This window comes from Argiope bruennichi, chromosome X1 (genome assembly GCF_947563725.1).
Source record: "Argiope bruennichi chromosome X1, qqArgBrue1.1, whole genome shotgun sequence".
Lineage (NCBI taxonomy): Eukaryota > Metazoa > Arthropoda > Arachnida > Araneae > Araneidae > Argiope > Argiope bruennichi.
Window position 1 is genome coordinate 107,265,395 of NC_079162.1, and position 25,807 is coordinate 107,291,201.

The 25,807-nt window shown below is 29.8% G+C and overlaps 1 protein-coding gene across 1 annotated transcript in view; it reads left to right on the forward strand.

Moving 5' to 3' along the window:
• The window catches only part of LOC129959348 (uncharacterized), a 124,217-nt gene that overhangs the window by 81,409 nt on the left and 17,001 nt on the right, over nt 1–25,807 (forward strand). Inside the window, exons 5-7 of the mRNA XM_056072168.1 lie at nt 417–1,280; nt 5,913–12,470; nt 24,936–25,072. Coding sequence (XP_055928143.1) covers nt 417–1,280; nt 5,913–12,470; nt 24,936–25,072 — 7,559 coding nt within the window. The remainder of the gene's footprint in view (nt 1–416; nt 1,281–5,912; nt 12,471–24,935; nt 25,073–25,807) is intronic.

Sequence of the window (25,807 nt, forward strand, 5' to 3'; positions counted from 1 at the left end):
TTGCGTATAAAAGCAAAAGTAAAAATATTAAAATTATCCTTTAGCTACTCCATTCAACAATAAATTATATATTTTTTGTCAAATTATATTTTTGCAGTTTGTCGTAACTGTTGGTTTTGAAAGAACGTGAAATTTAACTAACAAGTTTCATGGTATATTTAAAATTTACAGAAAATAGTTGCTTTTTTTTATGTATAAATGCTCTTGATTTTTTTAACCAGCTTATTCAAGCGAGTGTTTCTATGCAAAAGATGATCAAAGAATGATTAAATGTGAAAATTATTTGCAGCATTATTTTCAATAAAAGCATTTTATTAAAATTGATAGCCGCTCCTTCTTGTTTAATAGTAACAGTAAAGACATTTTAAATTTATTCTTATCCAGTTTTTGAACAGTGTTGACCCCTTTTTTAACAGGCTTGTTGGAACCTGAAATTCTTGAAAAAAAGAAAATTCCCACTGAAGCTGAAATCCCTCCTCAGAAGCCACCTCGTTCGTTTCAGTACGAACAATCTCGGGAGGAATTCCTTCATGAAGATAAAACGGATTCTTCTGAAAATGAAGTTAAAGAAACTACCAATGAAACTTCGCGTTCTGGAGAAGTTAATCAAACTACAGAAACCAACCACAAACAATCGCCAAAAGTTCTTCCTAGGATTAGTCCATGGAACGGCATTGATCCCGAGCCAACAATTCCTATACGTGTTGATAAATCCCGTTCCTTCCGATCATTGCAGCAGTATGAAATTTCAGAACAGTCTAGTTACAGAGAACGCCAATCTTCCGACGAAGGACATTGCACACTTGGTTTCCGTTCTCGATCCACTAGTAGCGAAGTAATGGACGATAGTGAAAACCTCACCCCTGTGCCCATACCCAGAAAACGCCTCAGTCCACTGAAAAAGCAACAAGCAATCCCTGAACCCAGTTCCGTTGAGAAACAGCAGTCATCTGTTGATACCGTAGATAGCGGAGTTTTTAGCCCTGGCTTAAAAATGGAAAGCTCTATTGATAATACTGCACCTCCATCTCCTTTGACTTCTTCCCGATTGTCTTCGACAGAACATGAATCTATTGACAGCCCTTCTAACCGTCCATCTCCATTTGCTCATCGTTCATCAAGTGAATCCAGTTCCAGCGAGAATGAGGAAAAACATCCAGCTCCTCCTGTGAAAACTTCAGATGTTCTTTTTAGAAAAGTCACACTCAAGAAAAGAAGTACTGCATCTGCTGCAACCAAGACAATGAAAGAGAAACCCCTACCATCTGCTATGTCTGCAGGTAATTCAAATTTTTTTCTTCTTATTTTATACCTATTTTCTGGTAAGATTTATTTTGGATGACATGGCCATCGATTGTGCCTCTTTATAAATTCTATCTGATAGTTGAGAATTTGAAGTATCTTAACAAGCAACACTACCTTTTTCAATTTTCCAAATTTTACTGGAGGGGAAAAAAATTATCAACGAATAAGAATGTAGTGGATTTTGCAAGAAATTCGATCGAGGTTCAGTATGTGTTTTGAAATGTTATTCTGAAGCGTAAGCTGTTACGTATAATTGTAAAAACGAGGCTTGTTGGAACACGTAACCCCACACAATTTCTTTCTTTTTTCCTTTTGTATACTGTAAATACAGTCGTTAAGAAATTTGGATTCAAATTTTCTTCGAAAATTCTTTTTTGAAAATTCATGCAGTACTCGAAACAATTCTCGAGAATTTATATATTACTACAATTCTCATGTTTTCTGTTTTCGAATTCACGAGTACCTAAAATGATCGAATGCCACAGCCTGTCAAATGGCCGTACACACTACGATTACAGACCATTCCCTCTTCATCCAATAAAATGTATGAAACAAATCTTATAGAAGGGAAGTACAGAATAACTATTTTAAACTTTCTTTCTGACATTTTGGATCTGGAGTCTTTTAATTTGTTAATTGTTTTCTCAAATTCGAATTTTTTCAAATTATTTACATAATGTTTATATAACAAAGGGAAAATAAATTAAATGCAGCTATAGAAATCACATATTGTGTCTCTTTGTATATATTAAATTCTCGCAACTTATTCTTTATCATAAGCAGTTCAAAAAGTTCTTTTAACTTTTTATTTGGGTTATTGTGCAGATCTCCCACGCCAGCTTCAGAAAACTCATGCTTTGACTTTTTAGGCAACAGTGCTGAGTAAAGAGTTAAAGAACAGCTGCTTCGATATTTCGTGATAGCTTGAATTATGTTCGCAATCCGCCCGCATGCGGCAATCTGCTATGACTTTTATTTTGATTTAAGAGCATCTGACACTTGCTGTCTTTCAACATTTCGTTCTAATTCGGATTTAGGTTTATAATGCTGTTCTAAAAAAATTTCCAGCATCCGCTTGTCTTCTAACGAAAACTTATGTACATATTTTTAGTGTTTGCGTACTTATTGAAAAATGAAAACCATAATAACGCATTAATTTTTAAAAATTGCAACAATCTGGTATTTTTTTTCTATAATTTAATATTCTGAGTTCATTTTAGTTGTTACACTCTATTAACCTATTTCTGTTACAAATACGTATACTGTTTTGATCCGACAATCTTCAAAGATAAGTTATTGCTAAAATTAGTTGCTATCGGTTATTTTGCTCCGACTATTTCTTTTTCAAAAAAAAAAAAAAAAAAGAAACACGCTATATATGCGCCATTTTTGTATGATTCCACATACTTCTAGTTCAGACTTGAATTTCAAATTAATGGTGCCTACTAAAAATACCATTGATATATTACTAGTCAAGATATTTTTAAAACTCCATCTTTTCCAATCGATGTTTGGTAACTGATAAATACTCAATTGTAGCTTTGCAAAATCTGCTGGGCGTGTTTCTTTCTTTCTTTCTATAATAGAATTTATATATTTTTAAATATATCAAACGATGAAAAATATTACGAAAAAAGCGAAATGCGATTTTTCACGTCCTGTGATCATTTTTAACATTGATATTATTGTTGTTGTTTCTGATGGCACTTGTTATAGACAAGCCCACTGACTTTAGTAGTCAGTGATTTTAAGTCAAGGGTGCGTCTCGTGTTTTTTCAGTAGCGCCATCTAGGACCAAGAGTACGACTTAGCTACACACACGTCACAACCCTTTTTACGGGGCGGACTTCATTCACGCATTTCATTCACTCATCCACAGATCGTAATTTAGGCCTGAATCAGAGAACGGTCACCGCTGATCCGGTACTCTCAGAGGTATTACTCTTGACATGGAGGACTAAGTGACCACGACAGATTTATACGTGCCCCAGCCACCACACACACGGAGAGTCTTCGGCCGACGGGGTTCGAACTTACAACCCAAGGGACGCGAATCCAACACCCTACATATCAGGTTATCCCGGCCCTGATGTTGTTGTAAATTAGCTGAATTCATCAAATCAAATACTTTATTATATCTGTATTAAAAGCTGTTGTATATAATCAATATGCAAACACTAAACAAGTCTATGTTATTAAGTCAAAGTCGATTGATTTATATGATTTATGTACTTGTTGATTCAATATTGTAGATACAGAAATCAGAAAGAAGAGTGAACGTTAAAACGGCAGTTTTATTAAATTTACCCCAACTGGAAACTATAAATTTTTTTTATTCTCGTTATTAAAGCTCCTTGTGTGCCAACAAGTATACCACAAGGCTTACAAACATGAGTCAGTACACAATTGATAGTAGAAGAAATTTCAAATATAAAGGACGCAGGCACAAACACAAAGAAAAATGGGGGAGACAAGAAAATACAAACATTCGGTTTGTTTGCATTTGGATTATCGAATGCTTTGCTATGATTAAATATTGCGACGGAAAATATGTTTCCTTCCACTCTCAACTTTCTAACATATATATCAACAACAATGAAAATTGAAAAATAATTTGGAGTTATTAAAGTAATTGAATTATTTCAATCAAAATGTGTTTTTTTGCAATTTATTTGAAATTATTTTCAACTTTTTCTAATCATTTCCTTTAATTTGAGTAAACAATATTTTGCTGTTGACATTAGTCTAAAATAAAAAATTTTAAATCATAAATATTTTAAAGATTCAGATTTAAATAACACTAATAAATTTTTTCCTTGTAGACACTAATAAATTTTTTCCTTGTAGAGATTATGTCATCTTTACTAACGAATATACAACTTCCCAAAATGTCTAAGAGTTTTTGTTATCTTCTTTTCATTGGAGATAGACATTTATTACGCATAGATACATGACTGTAATGCAAGTTGATGTTCGTTTAGAAATTTTCAATGGTATTAGAGTATCTTCTTTTCTTAACTCTGAAGTATCACATTTCCACAAATCCCTCCATCGAATTATCAAATCTTTTTGAGCTTCCTTAGTGATTTTTTTGTGATTGCAAAAATAGACTTTAGATGCTTTTTGCAGATTTCAGTAATAAATCTGGAAAGCACATTCACTGAACGTTATCAAGGTGGATAACGTTCAATGAATTGTGGTTATTTCTTTTAAGTTGCACCTATCATTTGTAGTGGATTTACTGGGGAGGGGAAATTCACTCAAAGCTATTATAGATAACTAAATGTGAATTTCGTGATTTGCCAGGCGTAAACAAATTCTTGAGTAGATACTTATGTCAGTTTTATATGGCTAAAGAATTCTGATGAATATCCTCTTAGTGGTTGTAGATTAAATGTTACTTTACCATAGATAAAATATTGCAGATTTGATCTCGTCATATTTATTCACATAAAGAAATTCATTCACGAATGTAAAATAACTATTTTATGTTTGAAACATATAAATCATGCGTTTATTATACACTTTGAAATATTGATTATCTGTTTGACAATATAAATCATGGAAAGATGTGAAGAAAAGAAATTAAAATCCTTTCCCATTCGTTTTAAAATTCGCCATGTCAGTTTCCCTGAAAATCATTAATGACATCCCTACTTGTTAAGAGAGAGATTTTAAAATGTACAATGGTTCAATTTATTTCTATTTTTATCTATTTAAACTAATATTTTGAAGTGAATACAAATTAATTTGCTTTTAAAAACTGAAATATGCTTAATAGGCCTGTGCTAAATACATTTACGCAGTGTCTCGAAACAAAATATTATTTTCAGAATACATTTAAAAAATTCTGTAATAAATTCCTGTTTTATAAAATCGCCTTTAATTAATTATAACTATAAACGACTTTTCACTCCCTCCAATTTATATATTTAAATTTAAATTTTCCTTTTCATCATAAAGTAAGATACCTCATTCAGTTATATGTTTCATCGATTTAGAACAATTTTTTTTTAATATCTTAAACAGTTCCTACATAGGAATTTTTCTTTTTCATAATTATTTAAACATTTATTTCCGGCATTTGATAGTAAAATTTTGTGCATATTTCCAGATATTTTGAGTAAACATTTTCCTTACAATTCTGTGTTTTATTGTATATAAACAAATGCACATACAATATCTGTAATATATTTTTCGAGAAAGTAAAATAATATTTATTTTTTTATTTTTCAGCTTCGTTATTTCGCGGGAATTTTATGTTCATAGATTTTAACTAATTATATTAAATTTATTCATTATTTAAATTGAAGATGGTACCAATATATATATATATATATATATATATATATATATATATATATATATAAATTACTTTTATTTGGGAGTACATGCAAAATGTTCTATGTCAATCTTTTTTTTTTCTTCTTCTTTATTACAATATAGTTCTTAAAATTCACAATATTTATGGAAGTTATTATATGCATAATAAAATTTTACAGGTCATGATATAAGTATCTGTTTGTACGTTATTTCTTTATTAGCACAATTCTTTTTCCGTAGTTGAAGCTATTTTAATGTTTAAATATTTTTTTTTCTATCTATAGACATGAATCCAGTTACACCACATTCGGGCCTCAATAATTCTCTCTTTTATAACCTTTCTAATTCTTTCTGTCAGTCTAATTCTAAATGTAAACTAATGCATTCAAATGCTACTATTGCTAACTATGGTTCAATGAAAGCGCAAACTATTGGTTTTGGTCTTAAACAAAAACTTAATAACAAAAGCATGATAACATTTACTAATTCTCCAATACGTACTGAAGCATGCGCCGGTAAATCTTTGCCTAGTAACTCTGAGGCCCTTTGTGATGGTAGGAAGACGATCAAGGAAATCAACTTACCTCCACAAGAAGGAGATCCGGATGGTGAAGAAAAATTTCTCTCGTCCTTTAAAGAACAAAAAATGCATCATAAAAAGGATTTTCGTCGTTCTAAAGTACGAAAGCCTACAAAGAAAGAAAGTCAAGAACAAGAATATCCAAAGTGGACATCTGTAGATAAATCATTTGAAAAAGAATATGGTACTATTCATCCTCCATGTAATAAGAGAAAACATTTCAAATTCAAATCAGCAAATGTACAAAATCGATTTGAATCTCCCAATATGTTATTCCGCAGCTTATCTTTACCTAATCGAAGAACTTTCTCTCATAATTGGCTCCAAACTTGGCCATGGAAATGCCATGCGTTGGAAGACTGGTTATGGTACTTAGAAGAACAACCATGTGAATCACGAGGTTTCAGTCTAATAAATATACTTCCGAATGATTACAAATTAGTTTATGTCAGCTCATCTTCAGATTCCGAAGACAGTTCTTCTGATTTTTCTAACCACAGCATTCATCATAATTTTGCATTTCACAATGATTCTCAATTAACATCTAACTCTTCTCTAAAAACGAACCACAGCAATTTTTATTTCGAAGACTCTGATTGGGAGTTAGAATCCATCGATAGCGGTGGTTCGGATTTCACATTAAATAGATACGAAAATTTAATTCAGGTCAACGAAGCGAGTAACTTTTTTATTCATAATTTACATGACGATAAAAAATGGGACAACAAACAAAAACAAACCTGCTCTTTAATAGTTGAGAAATCTAAATGTAGGTCAATAGACTCGATCGGTGTAGATCATGATCAGAAAATGGAAATAAACAAATTTCACCGAAATAATTCACCATTCAATTTTTATGAAATGATGATTTACTTCAGTTCCTTAAATTTTTTACCGTATCATAAAGATAAACTGGAAAATGTTCGTTATTTAACAAAATGTCCGATTCTTTCCCCATCTGTGGAAATTGAACATGTAAGCAAACATTTTAGCCAGATGATTTCAATTGATTTAGACATAACAGACAGTATCTACTTAACAACGTTACGATATGATGAACTGCAGGATGACAGTTCTTTCTTAGCATTGACTGATAGATTCAAAAGAGAAACAATGGATATATCTCTTTTAAATAAAGATGTCTGTCGCTTTTTTCATTTAGTTATTCAGAATCCTTTAATAAATTTTCAGTATGCAAATCTTTTAGAATTGATGTTGAATAATTTTCAGCGTGAATTTCTTTACAGTAGTTATAATATTTTCAAGCCCAAAATATCATTAGATTACTGTGCTTCTAATCTGAACTGGATTCAATTTCCGCAAATTTCGACGGAGATTAAAAATATCGTATTTAGTTTCAAAATTAACAATTTCAACTCCGACCAAAGTAAAATAGTTAATGAAAGGATATCACTGATAGAAGGAAAATGTAGCACAAAAAATGCGAAAAAACTGAACTTATTTTTTGAACGAACATCTGACTGTTTTCCATTTTCAAAAGCAATAACATCACAACAATTGTTATCTTCAAACAGATTACAATTATCAGCGAAACACTCTGGAAAACACTTTATTGTAACTTCTGAGACGTCGCTCGCAAATATTTATAAAAATGTAAGTAATTACTTTCCTACAAAAAACGCCATTTCAGAGCTATGGAATCAAAATTTTGAAAATCAATTCCTTCCCACGACTTACAATGTAGTTCATTTTTTGAACTGTGATACTCTTTTTTTAAGAAATAATTGTAGCGCGGAGCGATTTGGCGGCAAGTTTTACTCTCTACAGTTCTGCAACCCTGGTTGGCGGCATGATTGTTACGGGAAGGTGGGGAACTTGCTACATCCAGGTGACGCCAACGCGTTTCATTACTTTTCTTCCCCCCCTTCCTCCGGTGATCCAACTAACCGTGGTAATGACAAGTCTGCAACAGGTTGGGGGAAACAGCGCTGTTCTATTGCTGTAGCGACGCGGCGAGTCATAGACCTTAACCTCAGGGCATTGGAGTGTGGACGTGAGGTACTAGATGTGGCCGATCTCACTACTCTCATAGGGTGGGTTGCTATTACCGGAGTTTCAAGCTCCGCCAAACATGGTGGTATAGCGAGCATAGTAAACGCCTTTTTTTATCATGCCCCACCTGTTGCTTCTAAACCGGAAGCTGATTATCTCCTGCGCCTGACCAGATCAGATCCGTGTTTATTGTTTCAGCGGTCTCCACATGCGAGCGGAGTGGCACGTATGATAGCTTTAAAATCGGAAGATACAGTTATTTCTACGTTAGTTAAAACTGATTATGCTAACAAATTTTGCCTGGATGAAACTAGAAAGGGAGTTGATGCTATGCAGCTCGAAGATGAGGAATCATCTGTTCAAAACATCCCACAGTGTGCTGAACTTTTATCTTCTGTGCATGGTGCATCCCCATTGGGTGATGCTTCAGAAACAGGTACACAAACCGCCACTGATGGCGCGGAGAAATCATCTGTTGGTGCGAGTTACGAAAATGTAAACAAACTTTATCCGTCTTTGAATTTACCTGAATGTGATAAAAATAGAACATCGAGCAGCTCTTCAGAAATTTGTTTTAATCGGGATGTGCAGGAAGTCCAAGAATCATTAAAAAAATTTGATTCTGATATTTTAACTTGTGTAAAAAATATTTTTTTGGAAGAATTTTCTACTGAATCAACTTTAATTTGTAAGAATGAATTGTCTAAAAGTTTTTCATCTGTAATTTATAATTGTTCAGAAACTTTTGAAAGAGTTGATTGTCATTGCAATAAGCCATGTGATGTGCCTTCATCTCCATCAGTTGTTGATGCAACTAGATCTCTTGGAGATGAAGGAGAAATTTTATCTAGTGGAGATGAATTGGACAAGCTCGAATCAGATACTGATTCTCAGGATACTGTGATAGAAGGTGAAGCATATAAAAGGATCAGAAGTGTTGCAATCAAAGAAAAAATTCTTCATGCAAATGAGGAATTATTTGGTGTAAATGTTAAAGAATCATTCTGTGATACTACAAGCTCTAGTAAATTTATTGGTGTTAACAGTGCAGAAGTAAGTCCTGAAAATTCTTATAATAGTGGTAAAGAAATTACAAGAAAAACATTACAAAGCTTATTTCATGATGACTCTAGCAGTACTGATAAAAAATCATCATATTCAAATTTAAAAGAAATTAATCCCATTCAAAATGCATTTTCAATATCAAAACATTTTCAACCTTTTCAACAGACTGATTTATCAGCTTTCCATCCTGTGTCATCTTTATCATTCATAGAAAATAAAATAAATGAAGTGGAGTCTAGAGAATGCAGTGATAACTCTAATGAACTGTCTCCGTCAAGTTCCTACAAAGCATCTTTTAGTGAAAATATTTGCTCATCAGAGTCCAGTGATAATGGTAGTGATGGAGAAGAAGTCATTCTTAGTGACACTTCCACATCATCTGATGAAGCTACTTATATTGCCCCATCTTCTGCTTTTCGTTATTATAATCATCCACTTTCATACAGACTGCATACCATTGTTGAAGAAAGTTGTGAGGAAAGTGAAAGGAGTTCAAGAAGCTCTGGGCCAACAAGTAGAGCTAATTCAGATTTTGAATATTTTGATAAAACCCAATTATCATCTTCCAAGAGCCCAAGAAAAATGTTTCGAAAGTCTGTTGCTGATAATACCATTATTAGCCATGCAAAAAATGGAAAAAGTTCACCATCATATGCTGTCCTAGCTACTTCTCGATTAGAAAAATATTTCAAGTCTGGTTTATTAGAAGGTGAAGTGTCTTATCCTGAAGATGATATGACTGATGAAAGTGGAGGTATCAGCAGTGATGATGAAATATCTATTGCTCATGTTAAAGATGATTTAAAGAATCAGTTAAATAACAGTAAAGCAAGTTCAGAGAAGTTAAGCAAATTAAGTTCTTCATCAACTGAGAAATCAGGCATCTATTCAAAATCATTACCTACTCCTGATTCAATTTCAAATACTTTCAAATGCTGCTCTTCCAGTTTTGAAACACATAAACAGTCATTTACAAAGAAAGAAAATATTATCAATAACCCACCTTTCAGAGCAGCTTATGAATCTGAAGCCTCAACATCAGATACAAAACAAAATAAAAGTACTGATTCTGTTTCTGATGACGATGCAAAATATATAATGAGTCACCTGATGCAGCACATTACTAATAACTCTGATGTGAAACCTGAGGTATATCCTGAAGTAAAAGATGTTTCTCCAATGCTTAAAATATTAGAATCTGAAATAGCTCGTTTGATGCTGACTGTTTCACCTGCATCATTATCTACTGGTGATCCTAGTAGTAGTTGTAGTAGTACTATTGGAAGCAATAATAGTGATTATGGTAGTGATACATTAGAATCAGCTGAAGATTCCACTTCTGAGGAGGATATCAATGCTAGAGAAGTACCTGAAAATCGGACTGTTCTGGATCTTCCTTCTCAAAATGAGTCTGGCTCTAGCTCGGGAAATAATGAAAATCCATCTGTAGAAAATAATTTATCTGAAATGCCTCAAGTGCCTGATGCAGTTGTTTCAGAAGAAACATTATTTATATGCAAGCAGCTAATGGCATCACTGAAAAAGATTGCTGATGCTAAAGAAGGTACAGCTGCATCTGATGAGTACTGTTCAAATTCAGAAGACCACTCTGCAAAACAATACATAACAGACCAGATAGTTTCTCTAATGCAAACTGTTAATGCTAGTCATAATAATTCACCATTATTAAGAACATTAACATCAAATGTTTCATCTATTATGCAAGTGGATAGTGATGTTAGCCAAGATCGATCTGATTCTGATAGCCCTCCCTTAAATGATGAAAAGAGAGATCATCCTAAAAGCAAAACTCCATCTGAATCAGGTTCTGAAACAACAATATCTGCCAGCATAAGTATACCCAGTTATGATGATTCTGATCGAACACCTACTGAGTCAGAAATCTCTCATGAAATGGATGAGCTTTATGCCCTTCTTGAAAGTAATGGAAGTCATCAAGATGTGATATCTTCAGCTAAATTTTCATATGATCTAGATGCAAATGGACTTGAAAAAAATGAATCCCCACGAAACATAGATTCTCCTTTAAATGAAACATTTACCATTTCTAATTCTTCTGATTCATGTGATATTATTTCTTCAACATCTGATGTTCGTTCTTCCTTATTATCAGGAGCAGCAAGTAAATTAGAAAGTCTCTTACCTATTACAATAGAGGAGAGGATTGCCAGGTATAAAGATGCTTTCCTAGGTGATGAAACAGAAACTGAATATAAAGTGAATGAAACAAGAATAAATGTTATTTTACCACGACCTTCCAAATCTGATATTAAAAATACAGAACTTCCTGTGTGCAGGAGTCGAAAGCTTGCATGTTTTAATCCTGATTTAAAGGCAAGAGAGAGCTGTGATATTACAACATATAATTCCAATGTTAATAAAAGCATGAAAAATGAAGAAAACTATAATATAACATCAGTAAAAATAATTTCTCATAACACTTATCCTCTGTCATCTGCTATACATAAAATTTTAAGTAGCAATATTGATTCAAAATATTTGGAACAAAAATTAGACTATCAGATTGTGAATATCTTAGATTCATCTGCTGATAAAATTTCTTTGAGTGATGGTGATCTAAGTAATGATACTCCTATTCATGTAAGTGAAAAAGATATTGAAGTAGATGATTCCCCTAGTATAATTGCACCTTTACCTAAAGTCATAAACCCAAAAGAAAAAGCATCTAGTGAAAATGACCTACTAGTTGCTAATTATCGTGCTGAAAATAAAGTTAACAAAGTTATAGGAACTAAATCTGTAGGTAACATTTCAGAATTGGAAAACACAAATAATAAAAGTGGATTTCGAGATACTGGCTATTATTCATTTAAGTCTTCAGAAGACAGTTTTTTGAGTTTTGATGATTCAACAAGTCAAACTTCATCTGCATCATTGACTAAACATAGATCTTTAACATCTACTGAAACTATTCCTGAAGAGGAGGAATCTAGTTCCACACATAAAGGAACAACAGCCACAAAGATGTCGCTGAGTTCCAGTAATATTCCAGATGCAGTGTGTGATGCATCATCTTCAAAGTCCAGTACATTGCCTCTTAGTTTACGCAATAAATTGTCTGTAACTCCTGGTGGTAATCATCGGAGCCGTTCATCCTTTTTTTCTACCTCAGGTGTCCTGAGAAAGCTGACACTACTTCGAGGTATTTATTAATTTTAAAGCATTTCTATTTCATTGCTGCTTAGTAAATATTACTTGTGTTTCAATCTTTTTTTTTTTATATAAAAGTTGCTGGTATATATATATATATATTTTAATGCACTTAAAATTTTTATCTGAAATAATCAAAAAAAAATTTTTTTTTTGAGTTCATACATTTGAAATTTTTCTTATCTTAATGGGGAAAGCCTACTATATAACTAAATTTGATTTTACAATATTATATATAGAGAAATCAATTTTGAAATCCTGATTTACTAGATTAGTTGTTTTCTTATTGCTGTCTCTGATTTAAACTGATAAATAATAGGATATTTTTTAAACTTTTTAAAAATCTTAATTACTAATGAAATTTATTTTAATACATTTTATTTTTTAAAATTTTGTTTGTAGCTTATAATAATTAGCTGAATATTTGACTAAAATTTTACACTTAATAAGACATTTCTTTTTTTAAAAAAATCATTTGTTTATTTTTATAAAAAATATTTAATTCATTTATTTTAAATTATTTGCCTATATTTATTGCAATATTTTTAGTATAATGGATTCAAGTGTTCAAACATTTTATAAAGAAAGAATTTTATAATTTTTTTTCATTTGATTGAAGTAACTTTCTTTTCTGATTTCATTATAAATCATGAAACATGTATCAATGATTTAGATGTCCTGCTGCTTTAAAGGAAATACTATATCCTGGAATTTATTTAAATCATATCATTCCTGCACACCAAGTTTACTCAGAATTATTCTACTTAATTTCATTAAAATTAACAAAGTTCTGAATTGATTGTTTTAAAATAGGCATATTCATAATTATTTTTGATTTGAAACATTATGTTACAATTTGTCTTTTTGTGCAAAAGAAATTAGCAGAATTGTGTATTAATCATTTATATATCAGCTGTTCTATTTGAGAATATCCAATTTACAATTTATTTAAAAATAAAATTTCATTTATATTTATCTGAAAATGTGGTTTTTTAAATGAAAGTCTCATTTATCTATGGATAAATCATTTTTCAGATATAAAAAGTGCAATATACTGTGATTCATAATTTTTTTAAATTTTTTAGTTTTAAATAGTACAAAAAAAATCTGTTCAATTCTTTTAAAGTTGTAAAAAGATGCAAAATTTCAAAAAATGTATACAGATAGATAAAAAGGTCTGCATTATTACTGCTTGACAGATAAATAAGAGACACCATTGATACAATTTATTAACTCCTATGTTCCTATTTGAAAATGTTAGCCAGTTGTCATTATTCTGTGAAAGGAAGAATTTCTCATATTATGAGTTTCTATAGAAAATGAAAAGGAAAGGAGATTTTCTTCTGTTTAATAAAAAGGGATCATTTTCTATTGTAAAAAAGGAAATCCCATAATTTTGAAGAAAAAATCTGATATTTTGTTTGTAATCTTGAACATGTGATTACAAATTTGATGGGTTAATATTTATGCACCACTAGATAAATGAATTAATTCTGTTTTGACTGTTTCTTCCATTTTTTTATTTTAATTTCTTCCAATTAGTTAACTAAAAGATATTTTCATTTATAAAGAAAATTAAATTTAATTCATAAATATAATTCTGATATGGGTTTGGTTGATTCCTATATGGGTTGGGTTGATTAAATAATGAGCATCCACTATCACAACTTCATGCTAAGAAATGATGGTGGAATTTATTTGCAAATGCATTAAATATTGCTGTTGGTCCTGAATGGCTGTTACATACTGCAATACTTAGAAAAGATAATGAAATTTCTTATCTAGAGTTTTGTCGAGAAATAACAGCCGACCTTTTATGGTTAAAGACAAAAAGTTAGTGATTGCATATAGCAGAAGAAAATTGATGACTTAAACAGTAATTTAAGGTAAATGTACATGATGCTAAGGAAAATTAGACTCCAATGCAATGATGGGAAAAAAAGAGGATTTTATTTAATGTTCTTGAAAGAGTACTATAAGAAACATTTATAAAATTCAACTTATAAAATTTTTTGTGCTGAAATAGGGAAGGTGGGGCACATTATTAGATGGGATACAGTGTTACAGTTAAATTCATTTTAAAGTGATAGCAACATAAACAATTTATGTAAAATCTTTTCAGGCATCTTGTTTTCAAGAAATCTGTATATTTTGGAAAAATTTACACTATTAGTTACATTCCTATAAATCTATCCTTTTCCAGGTTTATAGCATTTAATTAATTTGTAATTAAATTAATTTTAATCAATAGTAGTGCTTATGTTACAATGAATAATGTTTTAGTAATAAAGCTAATTGTGTGTAAGTTCTGGTGAGTTAAAAGGGATAATCTAAATTCACATTATGAACTCATAAATTTTTTTTTTTACGTCAGATGGGGTAGAATGTTAAAGAATGGAATGGACCATACTGTTACATACATTTTTTGCCTAATTAATGCATTTGAAACAAGTATATATATTTCATAAAGTAAATTTTATTTCCCTTAATAGTTCTACAGTTTTAAATGCTATTAATTAGATTTTCATTCTTCCAATTACTTAGAATAAGTTGTATAGATTGGTTACAAATTGCATTTTGATAAAGAAATTTGTTATTATTTATTGTTTTTGTCTCTTTACTATAGTGCTGACAGAATGATTTGTGAAAACTTCCATCATTTAATAAATCAATTTTTAGTCGTGATTAAAACTAATGAAGTCAATTTATGAAAAACATGGGTCCAACAACTGGTGTGTTTTATACTTTTCTTCAATTTGGCACTGTAAATAAAACAAATCTAATGGTCAACCTGTAAGGTATTAATATCCTTTTACATATAGGAAAATGATTAACTTTTTAAGACATTTCACTGGTAAATAGAATGGCAGTTTTAAAGTTACGCTAAATCAAATTTTTTAAAAATTAAATCATTAAATATTTTTTAAATATTTATTTTCTAGCATTCAATTAATTTTTTCCCTCATATTACTGCATAGGGAAATTAATATCTTCATTTATGCTAGTAAAAGAAAACTAAATTGATGAAAGTGTTATATTTCTCGTAATTTGAAGATAAACTGCAACATATGGGTTTTGGAACATATTTAACCCTAATGGAAAAAATTTAAATCTGATGTATGACTTGTTAACGGAATGATTTCATATTATTTCGTTTGAATTTGGCATTCAATAAGTTTGTTATGGCCACCTAAATTTCTTATATTGAATACCATTTTGAGTCCTTTACAAATGTATGAAAAGTGACATAATTCTTATTTCCTTTGTGTATATAGATATAATTGGTACAGTAAAATGCTTGTCTATTTTCTCTTGGAGACACTAGATCTTTCATAATAATGAACATTCAATATATGAATTATGATTAGTACTTAATGCTACTGTTGTGAAGTAAAAACATGGCAATTTTTGAACTTTTGAAAAATTTGATATATGCTTTTTTTTAGCAATGCTTAGTATAATATTTCTCAGTGTAATATTAAGTTGTTTCTTCTTGTCACAGCCAAAAATTCATTTTACTTTCTCTAATTGTTAATTTCAAAGTTTCATGTCAGAATAGAGATGGATGATTAGTATACGCTTGTATAAAGAGCTAACTGAAAAATCAAATGTAGTAAAAAATTATACTTTCATATACCATCTTTTATATTTTAAAGCATTATAAAAGTATTTTCTTAAAAGTTCTTTCATATTGGAGCTTTAACATTTGCAGCATTTTTACCATTTTGAAATATTTAGTTTGTTGACCAGAAATTTATTCTCATGTGAACCATATAATACCTTTTGTTTTGGAAAAAAACTTATAATTTTCTTTTTTAATTCATAAAGTTTGCAGTGTAATGCATTAATGTTGTAAGATGTGCATGCTGTTTTCAAATATTAAATTTTCTTGTGCATTTTATTAATGTCATAAAATGTGTGCATAAAATTAACTCATCATATTTGACATAATTATATAAAAATGATTAAATTAAAATAATTCATTTTTATAAAACCATTAAATCTTGCATTTTCATTGTATATCTTATATTTAATAGTCAGTTGCTACTGAGTATGAAATAATGTAGGAAAGCTACTTTTACATTAAAGTGTATTTAGTAAGTAAAGTTTTCTTATTAAAGTGTGTTATGTAACTATTATAAAATAGGTTTTCATGAGAATTGAAAAGAAAAGAGCTTAAATACTGTTTAAAATGCTTGACATATTATTCTTTTGATTCTATATAGCTTATCAAAAATCATAAGCCACGGTATTGATTTTTGGGAGGGAATCTATTTTTAACAATTTCAACACTGTTTTATATTTAAAAATATCGCTCGAAAGCGGGCTGTTGAATGCTTAATTATTTTTCAAAGATAATTTGTATTCCGTTTACATAATGTACATAAAAAAATCAGTGAAAATATCAAAAGAATCTTAATGCATACCGTTTTCTTTGCTACCGTCATTGACAAAAAATTTCTAACATTCACATCCTCTAATAACATTAACATGGAGGGTTACCAAATCCTAATCACAGTTTCTTGAGCATTAAATGAAATAATTACTTAAGTACCTTAAGTACTTATTTTCTTATTCAGAAAAATTAACTTGAGTAAGTTTATATAATGTTTTACACGGTTGCTTTGCATTTTTTATAAATAAGTGATAAATATTTTATAAATACTGCAGAACTCTAGTTATCCGAATTAAACGAGGATCGTGTCAATTTGGATATGAGGAAAATCGGATTATTCAATAAAGCTCGGAAAATAAGTAAAAAGAGCTCTCAGACGTAGAAGAACTATTTAATTCATGAAATTAAATTTAACAAACAAGAACTTCAAAAAACTGCAAATATTCTAAGATTTACATTTAAAAAAAAAAAAAAGAAAGAAATTATTTATCAAACCTACCAAAGAGAAACCAGCCACTAATTAAATTATGTTTGGAGGTTCATCACACATACGTTTTGAAATTACGTGTGATCAATACTATATATATGTATGTGCATCCTGTTAAAGTTGTTAAGCAGTCTCCTTCTGTTGGGAAAGAATGTATCAAAATCACTGACCGCACTTCCACTATAATTTTGTAATGTTCCTTTTATCTTCCAAAAGCGATTCAGATAAGTGGCAATTCATATTCGAATAATTAGAGTTCCACTATGTTATATACGTGCAAAATTTCTATCCATTTTCTAGCCAGAAATAGGGTTTCTTAGCCCTGAAAATAGGCTTCTGACCCAGGATCTTGAGTTAGAAACTCGGTTTGCCGCGTATACAGTCCTGGTGTTCTTCTGACGAGTGTCGAACATTCTCCCGCGGGTGTGCTGTGAAACTTTGAAAAGGTCATCTTCGTCATCTAGCCTTGCTACAAAATTACGAAGCCTGCTCATAGTAGAGCTCCTGAGCATAATCTAACTAAATAATCCGAAATTAACGTTGCAGAAGACAGTAGAAATAATTATGAATATTTTGTGTTGTTAAGTGCAATAAGTTCTTGCCATTTTCATTTTCCTTTCATAAATAAATGTTTAGAAAATTAAGATGGTCCACGGATCGTGATAAACGTCTGCAGATGTAAGTCGAAATGAACTCACCATGCAAGAAATAAAATTTAATGTCACTTCAATACAAATCCGAATTTTGTTGGGAGTTGTGTTTATGTCAAAATGTATCTCAAATTAATTGATGTAACACGCCATCTGAAATGGCTCATTTATGCGTAAATGCGTATATTTTCTAATTTATAGTACGGATATACGCAAAATTGTAAATGTGTCAACGTAGTAAACACTCGGCAAATGCGTAATTTAAAACAATTTAGCTTTTTTTAAGCCGGGATATTAATAATCAGCTTACAATCATTCTTTACGTTATTGATTTTTCGATGATGAAGAATGTTTGGATAAAATCATTTTTTTTACCCCTCGGTATGTTAAACATATTTTATTTCACATCTACCATTTTCATATTATGGAATAGATGTACTTTTTAGATGACCATCGTAAAATCTGTTAATGAATTGGAAAATCCTTATTTATTGTTTATTTATTTGAAATTGCCAATTTTTGTTGTACTTACACTTTAAAAATATGGATCTTAATAAATAAATTATCTTATGCAAACAAAAGATATCAACATGTATAATAAAAGCAATTTTTGCCATGTATGTTCTACTTTAATTTTACTTGTTGATTGTGTATTTCTCTTTTCTCACTTTAACTTCGTTCATTTAAAATTGTTAGAATAGAGTTGTTTAATTAAATATAATAAACATAAAATTACTTTAGTTTTAATTATCTTTTATTGAAATTTACTTTTAAGTTGGAAAGTATCTGTTTTATAGCAACAATTTGTGGACTGTGTAATATGGATTTAAATGTATGAAACCATCTTGTAAAAATAGACAGTTAGTTGATAATAGCTGTGGAAAGATTATATTTGCTTTCGTACTATTTATATGGAAAGTCAGTCGTGAGATTCTTCTTCGTGATATATTTTTCAAAAGTTTACTATGATATAAGCTGTGAATAGAATAAATGTTTTACAGTGCAAATTATTGTGGGATATCAATGAGAAATATACCAATCATACATACTGTCGAACCCCCATATATTGAGCTTCCGTATATCGAAAATCTCTATAATTCGAGCTTCTTCAGGATACTTGGATTTTTATAAGAAAAACAATTATATCGAATGGAATCTTTACACACAGAACAAAACCTTTCTCATTTATACCTTTTGCACTCAAAAGTCTTTGGGTTTCGTTTATATGAAGGCATTTCAATCAAATTAAAAAACGAAAAGACTGCTTTACCGATTCGTATTACAATAGAAATTCGCAGAAAACTAGAAGATTGTTAATGAAGTAGGAATAAACTCTTGCCGGTAAGTCATACGTTTTTAGCTTCTGCTTTCCGAATTTTTTTCCTAAATTTGTGCGAGATTTTTACTTTAAATTAATTTAGCTTTGAATTTTATATAATTAAAATGATCGCTAATGGAAATCTTTAAAGCATGATAGATGCATTCAGCTTTATGTAGATGTAGAAAGGAGAAAGAAAAATACAGATTACAAAAAAAAAAAAAAAATGAATACTGCCGTGTAAACAATTTTGAAGAATTGTGATTCCATTATTGAAATCTTTAAAAGTTTTGTTGATGATCGGAAATGTAATGTTAGTACATTAAAAGTAAATTCTCAAATTCCATACCTGTTTGTAATTTTTAAAAAATTTCTTTCATAGTTGATTTTTTTTTTCTTTAACACACATGTGCAAAAAGAAAAAAATAGTTTAATTTAGGTAGTAAAGAAACATTGAATTTTGTATTTCTGTATATGGAATTTTTTTCCAGAAAACTTCAAATACGGTATATAGAGGTGCGGTTGTATTTTGCTTTTCACAACCTTACATCTAACAGTTGCCTATTTCGTCATTTAAAGAATAAGATAAACAGTTTTAAGATGTGCTAGTAATAATACGCTGTATTTTTTAAAAATGTAAAACTGTAATTAGACTTTATATTCACTAGGAATCTATTTTTGCAAAATATATTGTAACTGATATGCTGCGTTTCAGTTCTGAATTGATTATTAAATTTTCAGTGTTATAAAATTAAAAGTTAGGAATATTTTTCTTTTATTAGTTATACAGTCCATTATATTTTCCAAATCTAGGAACAAAGAAAAAGGAATTGAAATTGGTAAACTGCGATTCTTATAACAAAATTTAGAATTTATTTGCAACCTCAAATCTATGACTTTTTTTAAAAAAAAAAGGAATTTGAGTTGTTTGCATCTTTCCGCCGTTTTCTAAAAGCTTCCGCTTGATCACAGTAGGGACGAAGAATTATTGTTATCAATCTTTGAAAATGCATATTTTCTGAAAAGCGGTAGTTTCACCAATATGTGTATCTATTCACCATCAGTATTGGCTTTAATTATGTTTGTTTGGTATATCAGTATAAATATGAAAAAAATATAAATATGAGCATTTTTGGTATTTAAATCTTCTTTTTTTTTACTTCCTCAAATGCAGAATTGCATTTATTTTTATGAGTTTATATAATACTTAATTTCGAATTGGCATGAAAAGTATCAAAATATGGAAAAAATACATAACAGTTTTATTGTTTTAAGCAATTGCGTTGGCTATCCAAAACAGGTCTCTAAGTTTCACCCGGATATGTTACTGAATAAGGGATATATATATATATATATATATATATATATATATATATATATATATATATATATATATATATATATATATATATATATTGCTCTGCAGCGATTGTTTAAAGTATTAAATATTAATGTTTACGAATATAACGATCATCGGGAAAGGCATCCATTCTTAGTAATTAAAACAAAATGTAAAATTTATATTCAATTTTTCCCAATTTTTTTTTGAAAATGGGAAAGTATTAAATATTATTTGAAATCAAGGAACAACTTTTAGAAAAGAATTATTTTTCGGTTCGCGATTTCAGATTGATCGAACAGTACTTACAAGCATTTTCCGACAACATGATTTTTCACAACAAATTTCGAAATTTTCAAAAAAAAAAAAAAAAAGAACAATGCTGTTATCGATCTGAAAATTTTACCAGTTATTCCTTTATTTGTAACGCGTATTTAAGTTGAATTTTTAAAATTTCGTTCAAATAATAAATCTTTAAAAAATCGAAAATATTCTCCCCGTTTTGCATTTTTAAAAATTTGCTTTTTTCCTAGTTAAGCTATTATAACTTTCGGCATCTTATTTTATAGGTATTTTTAATAGATACAACTTTATTAATCTTAAATTAATAGTTTCTATTTAAATGAGAAAAACAGATGTTTGACAACCCCCACTACCATCTTTATCCAGTAAAATATCCGGATGTGAATTTAGAAGGCTGTTTTGGATATCCAACTCAACAACTTATACCTATAAAAATGCTGTTTTTCATGTCAAAGTACAATTTAACTGGACTATAAATAAGTACCATCACATCGAAAATTTCTGAATCGATTATTTTATTTCATATTTTTTAAGAGGATAAAAGCATTTTTGGCTTTTTTTTATAATCCAAAGTATTTGTTATCATATTAACTGTATTTCTCACGTATGCACAAATGATAAGGCATTCTTATCTCTATTTACAAATTGGAAACAAGTTGCTCGTTTGTTTTCTTACTTTTATGCAGATATTCCCATATCTGTTTATTCACTTTCCACTTATCACTTTCTTTCTTCATGTATACATCTGCTTATATTTGTTTAGGATGCAAACTGTAGATCCAGAAGAAGTACATTTTAAATGTTATTGATGAAAGTATAGTAATAAAAGATGGTACAGATTGATTTCTACTTTCAGGGTGGTTATGTGATAAAGCTTGTATATGTAGAAAAAAACTTATAGAATTTGAACAGATGTTTGCAGAAACTGTATAATTATAATTTAATCAAATAATTTTTATATGAAATTAAAAAAGAAATTTAACTTGTCATAGTAATGAAATATGGTATTAAGCTTTATGAACAAGATTACTGTCATGATTCACATTTTTGATTAGGATCTTTTCTCTAATTACAGACCTCTTAATCTATTTTATCTGTCCTTACCCTTAAGACCTTATTGACAGTAGATAATGGGTTATTTAATTAAATAGCACGTGTGAATAATATCCATGAGTCAGATGGCATGAGCAACAGCCAATGTATTAAGACGAAGCTTAAGTGCTTAATTAGCTTAATTTTCTCATCAGTAATAGGTGTCTATTATATATAGTTTCTTCTTTTGTAATGTGGAATTTATTTTTACCTCTTGTTTACTTCCGAAGAATGCCAGTTTTCTCAAGTACCATGTTTCCTGAAGTGAACGTTTCATTTGCTATCTCCTTTTTATTATCGCTCTCAACAGCTTGCATATGTTTCCTGTCCGTATCAGAAATTTACTTATATCTTTTTCGGTTTTAAGTAAAAGGAATTGGCTGAATCTGCTTGTCAGCTGTGAAATTTTGGAGCTGAAACTAAGTTTTTCTAAATGACTGGAAGCGCTTTGCTGAGTACTATTATTTCATTTCTTCCCTGTAATTGCTTTTGCAAAAAAAAGTATAAATTGGCCAAAAAATGCGAAAATAATTCATCTGTTTGCATTGCAAATAAATCTGAACTTCATTTGGATAAAACTACTGAAGCGGACTCTCAGCATGTTGGAGTTAATGGAATAAATAAGCCACAAACAAAGCTTGAATCGGAAAACGTGTGCCAGAATGGTTGTGAAAGTGCGACTAAGAAACAATCTGATGGTTCAGAGACTATCACAAGTGAGAAAAACTTTGCCGTAATTTTAGTAGACCTCTGTTGGATACTTTTTGCTTTCAATTTTGATAATTTATCTATAGCTTGTTATTTTATCTAGGAAATGATCTGTCTTGCTTAGATTTCCATTCTGATCAATGTACTTAATATGATTGAAACTAAAGTATAATTTAAATTTATTTATTAATTTTAATGCATTTCATTGTATCGTAATTTCAACACTTGGTAGAGGAATCTTAGCTGTCCTCTTCTTCAACTATTAAGCACAAATACTGGATAGCAATTAAGTTTTTCAGAAAGTTGTTGATGAAAATTACGAAATAAGGATCATTTTGGATATTTTTTTTCAAACAATTTTTGTTTTTTGTCAGATAAATATTGGGTCCTTGAAATGTTGCAATTGTGACCAATTTTTATCTGTGCTCATAATAGAAACTAAATATATTAATGTTGTTATTATTAATAGATCTTTTACAAACTAACAACAGCCCTCCTCCCCACCTTTTTTAATGAACTGTTCTCTTTTACATATCAGCACATTTTTAATATAATGCTAATAATTTATACCAGGTTAATTTTTTATGTTAGTAACTTTATGAAAATGTATATATTTTTGTTTGTTTACTTATTATGACTCCTGTCTTCGTTCCATGCACATTTGTTTATAATATTATTTAAACAGACGCTCGGTATTTATAAATACTGTAATAAAACTAAATGAATGTTATCAAACAAGATAGGAACCTGGACATTTGTACTTCACAAAATGTTAATATTATTCTATTATTTTATAATTCATAAAATCCTTGCCTTTTTACAAATTTATTTACTTTGCAACTAGGCTAAACATATTTTTAATCGGGCCTGTCTGCGGCCTTCCTTAGCCCAGCGGAGCTAGGCAGCTGCCTAATAGGAAATTCGCCCCTACCCTTCTCCTAACATGGCGTTTGTTAGAGATATATGTATGTTGTCTGTAGAATTCATTTGTTAATATTTGAAATTGGGAAATAAACAAAACGTGCATACATTATATTTTTAAAGATAAATGATATTGTTATATAAGACAGAAATGCTATGAAACCAACTTAATATTTAATCCTACTTTCTTTCATGAAAATAGGGATATTTTACATGTATTGAAACACAGTTTTGATCATAACGTTACTGTACATTTTAAAAAAAAATCCTTTTCTAATAGTATTACTGAAATTCAGCGCCAATTAAATTTCTTTTCTCCGTTTGTAAAATGTTTATTTTCATAAATGCAAAATTTTTACTGATTAGGCCTTTTAAAGTATTTGGTAATAGTGATTGGAGGAATATTTTCGCAAAAATCTTTTGCAAATATCCCCTGCCAGGTGTCAGTTTATAACTGGTGATATATTTAGCATAAATATGTGGTTTTACTCATTTAGATTTAATCATTATTAATCATAATTATAATCATTCAATGAATTGAGAATTGTTTGTAAACTTGTTTGGTAAACAAATCTAATTGTAATTTATTGCAAATTGAATTCGTTTATGATTTTGAACGTGATATGATTTCATTTTTACTCAAAAAAAAAAAAAAAACGTTATTTTCTTTGCGCATGTGCTATAATGCATTCTTAGTAGCATAACTGAGTATTCATTTGCTCTTAAAAATTTTTCTTTTTGTTTGTAATAGCATTTTGCAGTTTTTTTTTTTTTTTTTTTTTTTTTTTTGTAATTTACTGTTTCATAAACTTACTTCTGATTATCTTTTGTTTATTTTCTTATATGAGTTTATAAAAAGCTTTTGTTTAAATTCCGACTTATCTTAATTCATTTTTGCTTGCTGGAGTTTTTCCATCTTTGACATCATGATATTTCGATTCATTTTCTAAATAATCCAAGGAAAGGCTTTCCCTGTGATCTTTTTATCAGTGTAATTGTCAAAGCTTAGTCAAAGTTGACTATCATTAGTAATTGTCACTAGTAGTGGATGGATCACCATTTCGTTTTGCTCCATAAACTGCTTACGGAGAAGGAATATTTCTTTTGTGAGAATTGAAATGTTTAAATTTTTTTAAATTCATGTGCTTTAAAATAGTTTTTAATTATGTGTCTTGCGATATTTTATAAACAAAAATGTGCATAGAAAATTTTATTGTTGCTTTCATTACATTTTATATTATAGATGAGAGTGGTAATTCCTTGAGGTCATCACCACATGGTAGACTACGTATACGAAATCGCTCATTGTCTGGAGGAAGTGAAGACGGTAAACAAAGGAAGACAACAGTTCCTCAGATATCTGTTTCTGAATGTTTAGAAGTAATACTCACAAATCTCTCTTGGCATGTTTTTATTCATATATTTAGCATTTAAAAAAAGGCCAGAAAATCACCTTCTAAAACTCAAAAACCAATCAAATATACTTATTAAAAAATTGATAGATCATATTTATAAATGATTTTTTGTCTACATTTTAGATACTATCATGCTAAATTCATATAAAATTGAAAATGAGTAAAGATGCAACGCCTAGATAGATCGAAGTTTGTGTCTCGTCTTATTATTTAAAGTTTATTCTTCCAGAAGATTTTCCTTTTGACAATAGTTATGTAAGCTTACTGTTGATTGTTCGATTTTGTCTTTAACATGAAAGTACAGAATTTTCTGAAACTTAAGGAATATAAAATCCACATACCTTTAATTAAGCAATCATATATATATATATATATATATATATATATATATATATACAGGGGTGTTTGTGCTCCGGGGAAACCCCGGAATTCCGGGGATTTTGAACTTCGATACCCGGAAATTCCGGGGATCGTCGTTCAAAAGGAAGTAGGAATAATAATGAATTATTTATTTTGATCTGGGTAATTTTGTTTGCTTTGAAAGCAGAAAACGCAAGGTCAGTGTGTGTGGTGAAAACTTTTCCTTTCTTTCTCCAAAGGCAGTGATAATGCTTGAAAAGGGGGAAAAAACTTCTTTTTTGTTCTTTCCTTATTGCGAGTTATGACTCATTCCCCCGGTTCTCGGACATTCTCTTCTGGA